This window comes from Lipophrys pholis (genome assembly GCF_963383615.2).
Source record: "Lipophrys pholis genome assembly, chromosome: 20".
Classification (NCBI taxonomy): domain Eukaryota; kingdom Metazoa; phylum Chordata; class Actinopteri; order Blenniiformes; family Blenniidae; genus Lipophrys; species Lipophrys pholis.
Window position 1 is genome coordinate 16,981,429 of NC_137648.1, and position 14,137 is coordinate 16,995,565.

General features: G+C 39.7%; 1 protein-coding gene across 4 annotated transcripts in view; it reads left to right on the plus strand.

Moving 5' to 3' along the window:
* Positions 1–10,042: 10,042 nt before the first annotated feature.
* The window catches only part of ahrra (aryl-hydrocarbon receptor repressor a), a 68,747-nt gene continuing 64,652 nt past the window's right edge, over positions 10,043–14,137 (plus strand). Inside the window, exons 1-4 of one of the 4 annotated variants that reach the window (XM_080489643.1) lie at positions 10,102–10,384; positions 10,659–10,731; positions 10,819–10,911; positions 12,848–13,038. In XM_080489643.1, coding sequence (XP_080345769.1) covers positions 10,661–10,731; positions 10,819–10,911; positions 12,848–13,038 — 355 coding nt within the window. In that variant the 5' untranslated portion in view covers positions 10,102–10,384; positions 10,659–10,660. Of the gene's footprint in view, positions 10,385–10,658; positions 10,732–10,818; positions 10,912–12,847; positions 13,039–14,137 lie in introns of all 4 variants that reach the window. The other 3 variants (XM_080489644.1, XM_080489645.1, XM_080489646.1) reach the window with 3 other exon arrangements.

Here is a 14,137-nt window from a genome sequence, read left to right on the forward strand (position 1 = left end):
AAGAAAAATGTTTGGGACCATTTTATATTTTGTTGAGAAGATGTCAGCAACAACATTTTGAGAGCGTTTTATGGCGAGTATAAATCCAGTGTGAAAGAGGTGCATTGTGCAATATTTTCCATGCAAGTCTGTTCCGTGCTTTTACCTCCAGCTCCACCATTAAACCCTCCGTCTGCCTGCGTGGAGATAGATGGAGTGCTACAGCATTTTAAAACGTCAAGCTCTTAAAGTCCACACCTCAAGTCCAAGCGAGAGTTTAAAATTGATTCATTAAACATAAGACGACACTGACGTCATGTCTTGTACAGTCATATTACAGAGTCGGATGGATGACGAATCAACAAATGAACAAAATTAAATGTGTCTTGTAAAATAAATGAACACTGAAATTGTACAAATGGCTGAAAATCAGGCCCAGCTTGGATCATTACAAAAGTATATGAACATGAAATGAGGCCGCCACAAGATGGCAGCAGCCTCCTCTTTATGCAATAAACTATCAGGCGTACAGCGACAATGCTGTTGTACTCAACAGAACCTGAAGTGTCTGTATTCAGTTTTCTTTCCATTCCACCAACAAGCTTATTGTTTTTGCTGATGCAACGTCACCAACTCTCTTAGATTAATTCTATTGTGGCTATTAATGTTTCCAATATTTGAAAAATGTGCATTAATATCTTCATCTCTGCTTCTGGAGAGAAATTCCTCCACATGTTTATCTCTGTCTTTCAACAACATCCACCTCTGCAGAAGCCTGATCATTCATTTATTTGCATCCGCAGCAAAACGTCGTTGCACCTAAAGCTTGTTAACACAATCTACAGACCCCCGTGTTTATTCTCCTTTAAAGAAGGGTAGATTCACTTTTGATAGTCAAGGTCCTTGTAATGTCATGTTTATCCCAGTACAGCAATTTCCTAATGCAATTTAATACAAACCTGAACAGTATTCGTTATACACAGCCTGTACGTGTACTTGAGACTGGAATCCATGAAATGGATTTTCGTGCATGCACATATGAATGCATACATGTAACTTCCCCTCTGACCTGACACGACCTCCTGAGCTGGTCTGCATTAACCACTCTGCTGTCACGGCTTATGCTCGGGCTCCACCAATCCGGAAAACATCATCGCTGCTTTTCACTGGCAGCAGACTTGCCCACGACAAACTGTTCCTGTAAGTGAGCTCAGCATCTCCGTTGACATCACATTTGTTAGTACCAAAATGTAACAGGTGACGATAAACAATTCAACAAATGACTCAACAGGCAAAAAAGAAGGAAAACTAATTAAATTAGGATTGTCAATATACTCAAAGTAGGGGTAGCCTAACACAAATGACATAGTGTTCCCTCATCAAGTAACTACATATATTTACTCAAGAGAACACATACATGTAAACAGAGACAGATAGATTTAGATGGCAGGAGTCTTTAAAGTTGTTCATAAGCAGAAAAAGGGAGCTGCTCAGAAACATGAAACAGACTTCTCCAGATGTATTATATCTGTCAAAGATTGTAGCGGAAAGTTTCTAGAAAAAGATGAATAGGATGCCACGTATGTAAAGATCAAAATGCACAGCCTGACTCATTCATTGTAGTTTGCAGTGGGTATTATTTGTGGGCTACAAACATTTGATTTGTGTTTGTAATTAAAAAAACTGCATTCATAATGAGATCTGTTGGAAGTTTTGCACACGTTCAGAACATTTTGTATTTTTTTTAACCTCACTGTGTCTGTTCATTCATCATTACGTTTGCTCTGTTCTCATTACATTATGTGGGAGATTTCCTAAAGAAATGTCTTTACATTTCACACAAACATTAAGTCTCATGCCCATTTTGATGGTCAAAGGTTAAGTTGAAGCTCACTGTGACTTTGTGTCTGTGCTGTCTGTGAATGCAATATCTCTACAAAACCTACTCTGACTACAATTTTTTTTTTTTTTTTTTTACTATATCTACACGTGAGTCTGAACACACGTTAGTCAATGTATTGATCCAATCAGACATTTTTTACAGGCAGAATCACAAAATCATACACTGTAAAATGCAGTTCATCGTCCAGTGATACCATGTGGGGCTTTAGGAGTCAACAATACAAAAGTTAAAAGACTAAAAGTCTGATTCAGTTCAGGTGTGGTTTTAAAAGAGATCACAGACGTCCTGGAGCGTAGATACAGAGGCAGAGCGTTTCAAAGAGTTGAGGATATAACCTGAAATGTTACATCACCAAATGTTTTGGTTTTTAAACCAGATTGTGGGACAACTCATCTGACATAATTTGAAGATCAAAGCAGCTTGTTGGTGGTGTAAAATTGGACTAAATTGAATTTCAAATGGGAGCCAGACCATTTAGAGAAGTATGTGGCTCTGAAGAACTTTAACTGAATTCTCCATCTGATACGGAGCCGGTGAAAATTGATATAAGATGGATGTAATATGAGGTAATGTATATGTGACCGATAACTACATTTATGTAGTATTTTTCACAAAAAGTTGTCATATTGTCTAAGATTACTGCTAATTTGCTCACTGATAAAAATGGCAAAGATATAAATGTTCAAATATATTATATCTGTAGCTGTGAAATTTAAGTTATGCCATTTCTGTACATTTGGTGGCAGTGTTGAGTCACTTTAACTATTAGAAGCACCCCCTGTGGTGGAAAGGTGTATTACAAGAATAACCAAGTAACTTGCTGACTTTTGTCACTATAGAAGCTAAACCACATATTATATTGATTTACTGTAAGCAAAAATAATACAAATTGTTTTTTCAAAGTGCAACATTTAATTAAAAAATATTTTTCATCATGCATGTACAAACCTAATAAAAAAAATCCTCTTTATCAGATAGATGTAAAAGCTTCTCCTTAGTATGACTTAACATGAATAACTTGTTCAGTACGATAAGAACAAAAGGGTTTGGAGTCAAATGGGTAAAACAGTTGTTTTTTGTGGCTGGGGAACACTCTATAAACCTGGATTGTGTCCTCATTACCACTGAAATCACAGACATAACATGTGGAGTCAGATGTTTGTGTTTTTGTGTTTTGAAGCTACTGTCACCATGTGAGAAAGATCAGCTGAAAAACATGCCGGTTTAAGACAATTAAAGCTTCAAACCACTTTCTCTGGAGTTGAGAAACGCAGGCCACTCCAGCAAACATGAGCGAATCGCAACACATTGGCGTTGCTGAAATCTTTATTGATGACCTGGATCTCGTCTGGCCCGACAAGCAGGCGACAGGGTTCCTGTAGAGTTTAATGAAAAGCATCACTCAGCAGAGGAGAGCTTTCCTCTCCAGGGCTGTGGCAGATTGAGAGATCAGATGTACAGTCATATGTGAGCCGTAAGAAACCGGAGGAGAGAGCAGTACATTTGGAATATATTAACATCGCTGTGGCATGTGGGCAGCAAATGAAGTGACTCATTCAATTTCCTCCCGATTGTTTTCACTCACATACGGTTTTGATTGAATTGAATAACATTTAATAATATTGTTTGTAGCTGTCAATACAGTAGTCGTGCAGTTGGGAGCAACAAAGTACATAGATCAGTGGAGCATGTGGTTTGGTAACTGCGGGTACAGAGGAAGATTGTTTCTTTGATACCTAACAAAACACAGCTTTTTGTTTGGTTCTGTTGAGATTATTATTATTATTTGTTTTTTCATGTATTGACTTCTGGTGCCAGCCTTTTTGTGCAAATTTCTGAAAGTCGGTATTTGATTGCAGGTAGTTATAGTTACTTTCCAGTTGATATTTTAAGAGTGCCCATAAGTCGGCCTGGTCCAACAATACCTTTTGTTGAATATTCAGTATGTGATTGAGATTTTTTCTATCAAATTTGGAGCAGTTGTAGTCAAAGAGATGATCAATATCTGAGGTATTATCTTCACGAAGAGACACAGACCTGCTGATTGTGTAACCATCTTTAATTTGTTTTGGGTATTCAGATGGAAATCACCTCTTGTAACCTCAGGGTTTAACAGTTTAAAAACTCGTAGAGTTACTTGTTGAAATGTTTTTCTGGGTGCTTCCCTTTTTTTTTTTTTTTTTTTTTTAACACAAGCTACCAAAACAAGTTATTACAACCTGCCCAACCAGGATGACAGTCGCCACCACGTGGCAGGAGGTGTACTTCAACTGGAAAAGTAATTAGCTTTCGGACAAATGTAACTTACTTAAAGTATTTCTTTCTGATTTAAATATGCATACATTAACTGAGCTGTTACAGCAGTTGGAAGACAACTGGTGGTGCACACATTATTATATCTTGCATGTGCTCTTACAAGAGAAATATAATTTGTGAAAGAAACTAATTAATGAAGGAATAAAATGAAAGGAAAGGATGTTTCTTACAGTCAGAGATCTGTTATGTTGCAGGCAGGAGCACTGAGTCAGTTCAGACAAAAAAAACAAAAAACAGCTCATTGTAATTTCAACTCATTATAAATGACTAATGCTGAAGTTAACAGAAAAGTGGACAGAGAGAGACAGCAGATTCCCGACAAAATTAAAGAGGCTCGTGAAACTTTTGGTGTTTGTAACTTTTATTTTAATAATCAACCTCTAACATGTCACTGGCAAACGTAATGGAATTGCAATAACACTTTATTACATTTTATTCCTAACACTACTGGTAAGATCCAGACAGCTTTGGACAAAATGTCGGCTTCATCAGCCCGAAGTGGTCTCCTGCCTGTGATAAAACAGACCGACGGTAAGATCCCCACTTTCTCTCCACTTCCAGCTTTCTAGCCTCCCCTCACAGTACTCAACACAGACCCTACTAATCCTCAACAGATGAAAATTTCACAAATGCAAATGTGCCACAAAGTCTTGACGAGTAACTTCACCTCGGGTCAACGAAAACCTGCAGATTTTTAAAGCTACTTAGTTAAAAAAAAACAAAAAAACAAAACATAATAATGTTGGATCAATCAACTACCACGACAGATTTTTCCTTGGAAAGATGTGCCTCTTTCCAAATCTATTTCACCTAGTAAAACAAATACTTTTCTCGATCAAGTATTAAAGCTAATGACACGAGAGGTTGCAGGATTGAACTGAAAGTCGAAACAAGTGACTTGCTTCCTGACAGCGGTGGCATATGTTGTCCAAGTTGATAGATACAAAGGATTTTCCCGGCATTTGGGAGTCTTCTCAGAAAGCTTTGCGCCGTTCCCATGGAAATTCACTTTGTGGCCATTGGCCTCTGGCTGTACAAGCCAGTGCGGTTTTCAGATGAGCATCACCTAAGGCAATGGCTTTACTGCACTGTGTGTGTGTGTGTGTGTGTGTGTGTGTGTGTGTGTGTGTGTGTGTGTGTGTGTGTGTGTGTGTGTGTGTGTGTGTGTGTGTGTGTGTGTGTGTGTGTGTGTGTGTGTGTGTGTGTGTGTGTGTGTGTGTGTCTTGTGATGCCTCCGCGACGTAGTGGGGAGCAATGATTGCAGGTTTGGGGCCTCTGGAGCTTTCCCTCTGCACTGGAACCACAGTTCCTCCGTTCACGTCTCATTTTGTCAGGGAAACACTGTCAGTTTTAAGCAGTCACTTGAAAGCACATCTAATAGCTGCATGCATAGCAATCATAGCCCGGTGTTTTGTTTGTGCAAACAGTTGCTGCCTGATTTCACTTTTGTGTTTCACTGTCAACATTCATCTCCACAAAAGTGACTCATTTGCTCGCAGGGATTTCCCATCGTCCTGGGTGTTACACAACACTGTGGCCCTCTCAGTCGGTCCCTCATGTCTCCCCTCTTCTTCTTCTTCTTCTTCTGCGCGCTTCACAGACAGATCAAAATAGAACCAAAGCCATTTTAATGAAGCAAATTACAATGAGGCGGAGGTGGAGCAGAGGAAAGAGGCAACCACCAGCCGACCCGTGCTTTGACCATAAAATGACCTCAGAAAAAAAAAATAAAAAAAAATCCAAATCCAAATGTCAACACAGATTATCCCCTCAGAGTCCCAATACACAATTTTCTCTCTCAAACCAATTGACACAGATCTTTGATACACAGGCCGACAGAAACGTGACAGCAAAGCACGAGTTCGAAGGTATATTCTGTCACACTGAAAAACTCATTTTGAGGTGAAATTAAACATGGTAGAGGGATATTTCATTTTACGAAAACTAAACAAAAACACTGAAATACAACCAACTTCCTTTTTTTAATAAAAAATATATCTACTGACCACTCGATGATCCAAAATGTGATGTTTTCACACATTATTTCCAAGAAAATCAAGATATCTGTATAAGTACAGCTGACACAACATACATATGAATAGTCTCACAGTGCTGATATAGTCACTTACTTATAAAACTCTGGAAGTTTGGTTTTATTTTTCAATCTGTGCTTTTTTTCAAAATGTCCTGGAATTGAGGGCGATGGTCTTATAAGCTCACTTGTGTTTATCCTCCCCCAAATGCACATCAGTCTTCTCCAATGTTATTTTAAAAGCAACAAGAAAAAGTATGATCATTTCAGCAATTTACATCAATTTAAAACAAAACAGCTAAAACCTATATAGTGGTGTTTTTTTTATTTTCATACATGCATACATAAATGCATACACGTAACTTCCTCTCTGCCCTGACCTAACCTCTTGAGCGGACTCTCTGCTGTCATGGCTTATACTCCTGCTACACAAATCCTGACAACATCATCTCTGCTTTTCAGCGACAGCTCTAGGTCAACCTGTGAACTGTCCCCATGCTCTCCCTGGTTCAGGGTTTCCCTTTAAGCCAGGTCAGCACCTGTCTTCATCTTTCCTAGTAGGCCATAAGGTACAATTCAGGCCAGCGACCACGGCTCTGCCATTTTCTCATTCATGTGCAAAGTGAAGACTGTGAGACTTGCAGGATGTTAAGTTGTGTGTGTCCCGTTTTGGCAGATAGCTTTGCTACTCATTGAGCAATCATGTGGCACTTAATGTAGAGCGGGCTTGCCCTAAGTGACAGTGACAGAGGTGAAATGAGCGTTATGTTGGGTACTTTCCGATATTGACTGTGTCATCAATTATTAATGTCCATTAGAATCCGGCTTGTCATGTCACAGCACCGCATGTCTGCTGAAATCCCTTTGTGATGCTAACTGCGGCGTCCTAATCAATGAATGCAACACGACAGCACCTGGAAGAGGGTCGTCAGTGAGTCCTGCTCAGCTTCAGGGCCTTAATTCGGAAATTTGTATTCAGCCACATACACAAATTTACAGTCAGTACACGAGCACATGCACTCACTCATACATGCACAGTTGCGTGCAAAACTCTGTCCCAGCAGTGTTAGTACGACTTTAAGCCTGGGCTAATCTGGAAGGCAGCTTGGATAGTGTTGCTAGTGGATTTGCATCGATACCAAAGCTCCCTGTGGCTTTAATGGCAGCTACTGACAGTGCTAACAGGACTTTTGGACCTCTGCATATCCCCTACTTCACCTGTCACATTACATAAAACATCTCCCCCGATGAAAAGCCTGATACTGCAGAGTGATCAACGTCCATCTGGTCCAAATGACTCCGATAAAGCAATAAGTATCCTTCAAATGAGGCAGGAGAATAGGGAAATGATGAGGATTAACTGACAGATGGATCAGGTTTTCCCGTCACATCAATCTCATGTACAAGAGGCCATTGTTCTGCCAGTTTGGTGTACATACTACACGCACCAGTTGTGACATTATTCAGGACCGGCGGTGGTTGAACAGTGATTTACTCCGCTCTCACGGCGCTGCCAAAATGCTCACTGGCTGCTGTAGGCTGTCAGAAGGTTTCATTAGCTTGCAGATTAAAGTTTTAGTTAGACAAACATTACTCAGAGCTTTTCTCAAATAATCCTATTGGCTGAAATAAAGCCCTGGTAGTGCTGAGCCACATCACACCACCTCATCTTGTCCCAGTGGCTTGAGACCACCTTCCCTGGGCTATGGTTGATTTATTTCTATTCAGAAGTAATACCCCTTTGTTTTTTCTTCTTTCAACTAGTCCAATCATATGACAAAATCTCATAATAGTAGCTACAGCACACTGTGGCCCTCTGTGCTCTCATGACACTCATGTGTACTTTCATTTTTTTTTCTGCTCTTAAGAAGATGCTGCAGGAGTAATTGATGGGAGCTTTGAGTCAGCATTGCCAGCGCCATGTTGTATTATGTGTTTTCACTGGGTCATCTTTAGCTGCTATGTCTTTATCTAACGAAGAAAAGTTTATCTGAGGATGACTTGTCCTGCATGATTCAGGAGACACAAATACACACTCAGCCTCAGTGTACTTAACGTTTTGTAATGCAGGGCCTGATACACTAGGGCGCAGCAGAGTAGGCTACCGTGTAGGCTGCAGGCAAAGCATGTATCCTGTTGACTGTTGGTGACTGACAGTCATGTCAAGGGATTGCGACGGCACACTTTCCTTGCTTGAAAAAACATTGAAGAGTCGCTTTCTTCAGAGAAAAAAAGAGTAAAAAAGGGCATCTTGAATGCTAATATGTTTCTGTTTTGTGGTTACATAAAGTGGGATGCAAAAATGACCCAAAAAGGGAAGTTTGCTTTTGTAGTGCTCCAACTTAATCTGGTCTGAAACAACTGATATGAAAATTAAATTATGGTGGAGTTTATTTACAAAAACAGGACGTAGCTCTCCAATTAATCTACATATGTGATCGTTAGTTAAAGAAAACTACTCCAATAATTAATATTAATAACAAAAACTTCATCTCAGTGATAAATAAATGACCTGTGTGAGCGAGAGAGAGAGAGAGAGAGAGAGATTGCTGGAAGTCAGATTTCTGAGAGAAGTCAGAATTTAAAGATTAGAGTGAGTCATTATATGTTCCTCTCGAAACTGAACGAAATTCACACACACACACACACACACACACACACACACACACACACACACACACACACACACACACACACGCACGCACACACACACGCACACGCACACACACACAGTATATACATATTAATCCTCATGCGTAAAAACAAACATCAAACCTGTTTAAATGTTTCAATGCAACCCGTGCATTGAATTATATGACAATTAATCAGTATATAATGAACGCATGTGTCGAAAATTAAATGAAGAAACGATATGAGGGTTGTAGCTGACATAATAACTGCTTTAAACACGTCACGAAACGTTTACGCAAACATAAAAATAACACATTTCCTCTAGAAACATGACGCATAAGGTCATCGTTAATCCTGACTATAAACGCCCGCCCCCCCTTTCCCCCGCTATTAGATCCAAGAACTCATCATTGCTCTTGTTTTGAAGGCGCAATCGTCTCAGTTTCCAGGGAAACGCGCAGTTTACGCAGCTGCTAAAAACCTGTCCAAGACGCGAACATGTCCACTAAATTACTTTCACTCCGCCATTAAAGTCACAAAGGTTGTTTTTTTTTTGTTGTTGTTGTAGAACAGCGAGGGTCCTCTCCTTGAAAGTCCCCGGAGGTGATCCCACCCCCGCGGTCCATCCACCGGCGCCGCCGGCAGCCGACAGCCCCGCTCGGCGCTTTGAGAGAGCAGATTTGTGCCTCGGCTGCCCTTCGCGTGTGATCCCTCCCCCAACGCAGCTCCGCTCAGCTGTGCGCCCGGGTCGGGTTGGGCTACTGCCACTTTCACGCACTCCACGGAAATACCAACTTTAATCTCCAATTTCACGTTTTTAGTTGAAATTTAAAGAAAAGCCGCATATCCAACATAGATCACGTATTACGCGTAACATAAATCACCAGCGTCTGTAATGTTTCATGAACTATACAAGAATAAAAGCGACATAAATTACACGCTGCTATCAAAGCTATCTGAAGCTGTTTTAAAATATTAACCAAAACCCCCCAAAAAATCACTTTAAGCTTTTTTTAATTTCATGGGAATAAAAATACAAGTCCACTCTTTAATGTGGAAAAGTTTAGAATATAAAAATCAAAAGAAGCATAAAACAACTATAATTCCTACATACCGACGACACGTGAATGCAGCATAAGTCTCCTCTGTGTGTGTGTGTGAGTGTGAGTGTGTGTGAGTGTGTATGTGTGTGTGTGTGTGTGTGTTAGCGCAGTGTTTGTGAGGCAGAGTTGCGTGCGAAGAGCTCGACATGTCATTCAGAGGAATCCGCCACCTGAAACGCGAGGAAGTGAAGGCGACTCAATTGGGTATAAAGCATCAGCCAACATCTGCCCCGAGCAGTGCAAAGCTGATGAAAACATCAGCTCGGAGCGCACACAGGACCTCACTTTATTTTATTTCCCTTGGATTTATCGCTCGAGTCGGTGCACCCTGGGTGACGCATCTTTTTTCTGTACTTCAAGTGAATGAGGCTGAAGACACGACACTATACTGGAATTAACCGAAAACCCCGAATATTTCAGGTTTGTGCTTCGCAGCATGTGATGCTTTTGCACGATTTGAATTTTTTAATATCATTACTAATTCATTTAGGGTTTTTAAGGCTCCAGCTTGTGTTTTTCACTTTTATTCCTGAGCTGTTTAAATTGCATCTTATTTCGTGTGTGTCTGTATTTAATCCCAACTTTTGATACTTATTAATGATCACTTTCTAATATTCATTTTAATGATTAACTTATTCACACAATATTTCGCTAAGAGAAATTGATTGTTTTTGATTGACTTACTTAATTTTAGGGATGCTGGGATTCTCAAGTGTATTAGATTCCAGGTATTGCAACAACAACAACAACAACAACATCAACAACAGGTTTGAACATGTTTGCAGGCTCTCTGTCCAACACCGTATGTTGAAGTTTCTTTCTCCGGTAAAGTTAACGTTGTTTTGTCTCATCAGCGCACCTGTTACCTCCACGGAGCGCGCGGTCATGATCCCTCCGGGAGACTGCATGTACGCGGGCAGAAAGAGGAGGAAGCCCATCCAAAAACAGTTAAGCAGCGCCTCTTTCATTCCCTGCTTGTCCAGTCACTTGTTTCCTGGGGATTGCACATTTTATTTATTTATTTATTTATTTATTTATTTATTTATTTACTTACTTACTTACTTACAATTTTATTTATTTATTTATTTATTTATTTATTTATTTACTTACTTACTTACTTACAATTTTATTTATTTATTTATTTATTTATTTATTTATTTATTTATTTAAATATGCACAATAGACTTTTATTTCTATCTCCCAGCATATGAAAGTCTTAGATAGTGAATAAATAGAAGTCAATAAGTATGAAGGTGTGGAAATAAGTTTTTCCAACTTTTCATAAATGTACATCACATCCAACACTAAGTTACAGGATTTTTAGTTGCACGTTATTTACATTTAAAAAGTAATTTTTTTTTACAGGCCTCAAGCAAATTTCTGGATATGTCTTTGTATCCAGATAGAAAGGAGATGAGTGCAAACAATAGATCAACTTTATCCCTAATCCATATTAGTTGAACTCTCTGTATTCCTCTTATTCAAACTTTGCATGTGCATGCGTCCATGCAGCCGCGAGAGCCGCGCTCTATGTTTGAGGCTGTTTTAAGCGTTCACCGCTTATGATGAAAGGACACATTTTTGGGGACAATCTTTTCAGCTGATGCCATGAATAGGATCTAGCAGGTTATATAAGATTATGAAGAGCAGCGTGGTGATTTAACAAGGCCCGTGGCATTTATAAAGTTTTAATGTTGTTCCCCTGCAGTTTGCAGATGATCTAAAAGGAAACCTTCACCACATCAAGCCGAGAGTGGACTGAAATCTAGTTTCTTTTTGAGTTTGCTTTGCCAGAATTTAGTCACAAAAGCTATATTTTCTTTAATATGAAATGATAAAGAAGGGCACTTTATATTTTCTTGTGTGCTGAGTAACTATTATTTAGAATAAGCACTTCAGACTTTGAGGTGAAGCTGTAGTACATGATAATAAAAGGCACAGACAACTTTGTACCTTGAACAATGTAAGCTTTCTGTGACACGGGAGGGGATTGTCTGTCCGTCGAACACTTTAACATCAGCAGCCACCCAGCTGAACAGGCACAACAGACTACTTTTATGTGAAACTACAGGATTCACGTCACAACGTACTGGCACCTGTTATGAGCACCTCAATCATACCGCTTGATTTGTTTTTGTCTTGCTGTGAGAGCAGCATTGTGTATTGGGGAAGGGTGATTCAACGGAAATCCAGCTTCTTAAAAAAAAAAGAAGACAGGCCCATGCACAATGTGGTTTATTTGGTCATGTGTTTCTACTTGGGTTTGCAAGTTGTGGCGGTTGCCATACAAAAACCAGAGTCAGACAAAACATGATCCTGCAGTTTGTATCTTTTTAATGGGGAACAACGACTGAGTGAATTTGACAGGTATTTCTTTAGGAAACTTTCAGGAAGAATCATTTGGATTTGTATGTTTTGAGCAGTTTTGTGCGTAATTTTTCAGACTGACCTAAATAAACAAGTAGGAACACAATAAACAGACAAAAACTGAATCCAGTGTGTTTTGACATTTTTGTGGTACAGTGAGCCAAATCCAAGCCCGTTGTTATGATTGAAATTTCACTTTTTTTTACAAAAAATCAACAATGACTAATAACAGTATTATATATCAGGATCACTTGCTATATAAGCTTTATTATGTGTGAATCAGATTTCAGGCGCAATGTTTTCAGCAAGTTTAAAAAGTTGATGCTCCTTAGTGTGCAGCTGCCAGTGGAGATCAGTGTGAGAAAAATCGCAGGATTAGATTAAGGCTCATTTATTTAAAACAATTTCAGACTGTAATAATTCTCACGTTCTGCTGCACACGCTCTCTCTCTGTCACACACACACATACACGCTCCCCGACGTCCACTCAGCCCCGTCGATCTATCTCTTCATCAGGAAGCCGTCTTCTGCCAATGAGAAAACCAACCCATCCAAGCGGCACCGGGACAGGCTGAATGCTGAACTGGACCGGCTGGCCAGCCTGCTGCCGTTCCCCCCGGATGTCATCTCAAAGCTGGACAAGCTGTCAGTGCTGCGTCTCGCAGTCTCCTACCTCCGCGTCAAGAGTTTCTTCCAAGGTAAAGAAGGTCAGAAGATTCTTTCTTTTCCTCTTCGTGTGTGTGTATGTGTGTGTGTGTATGTGTGTGTATGTGTGTGTGTATGATTGTGTGGTTGTGAGTGGACAAGCATGAACCTAAATCAGGCACAAAATATGGACTTCTGTTCTTTTTTTGTTGACTGAAAATCAAGTCCCTCTAAAGATGATAATCACATTTCTAGGGCAAGACCTGCTTTAAGGTGAGACTAAGGTTAGTTTAGGCAAGTAGTAGTTATGTTTGGTTTGGAGTAAATAAAGTCCGGTAACTGTGTGTGTGTTTGTGTGCGTTTGTGTGCGTTTGTGCGTGCGTGCGTGTGTGTGTGTGTGTGTGTGTGTGTGTGTGTGTGTGTGTGTGTGTGTGTGTGTGTGTGTGTGTGTGTGTGTGTGTGTGTGTGTGTGTGTGTGTGTGTGTGAGAGAGACACTGCTCGAACTACATATTTGCTGATCTTGCGAGGCAAATTCTCGCTGTTGATCCCAGAGAAAACATTTAAAGACACTACATAAGAATGTAAACACATGTCAAGAGTTATAAAAATTGTAGTGGTAAAACTCTAATGGGGAGTATTAATACAGTAATAAAGAAAATAAATATATTTTCAGTAGATTCAGTTTACTGCTTGCTGCTTAGTTATGTTTTGACATGCAAGTAGCCCCTTTAAATGTATTCAATATCTTTCAGAAATATTGATCAGAAGCTGAAAAACATCCCACCACTAAACTGTATTAGTTTAACCTCTGTGCAGGCAGGCAGGCATGGTCAACGATGATATATTGGCTAAAGTAAGGCTATATTTATTTTGTACGTGAGTTTATTCATGATTGTCTTACTTGGCACTATTTCTCAGAGCGTCTGAATGACTTGTGAACTTTTTCTTTTCTACTCACGAGTATTAATCACTTCAGTTGCATGCTACGAACAGGGATGAGACATATTGCCTGGTTAAACTGCCGTATCTGTTCATGTTGTGTGTTACAAAACCGCTCCCACTATAGGCTTTCTGAATCCAGTGAGGGTTGCTTTAAGATTCAAAGATGATTTGTATTTATGAGAGTGTTTCTTCAACCATTGCAAATCCCCATCATCTCT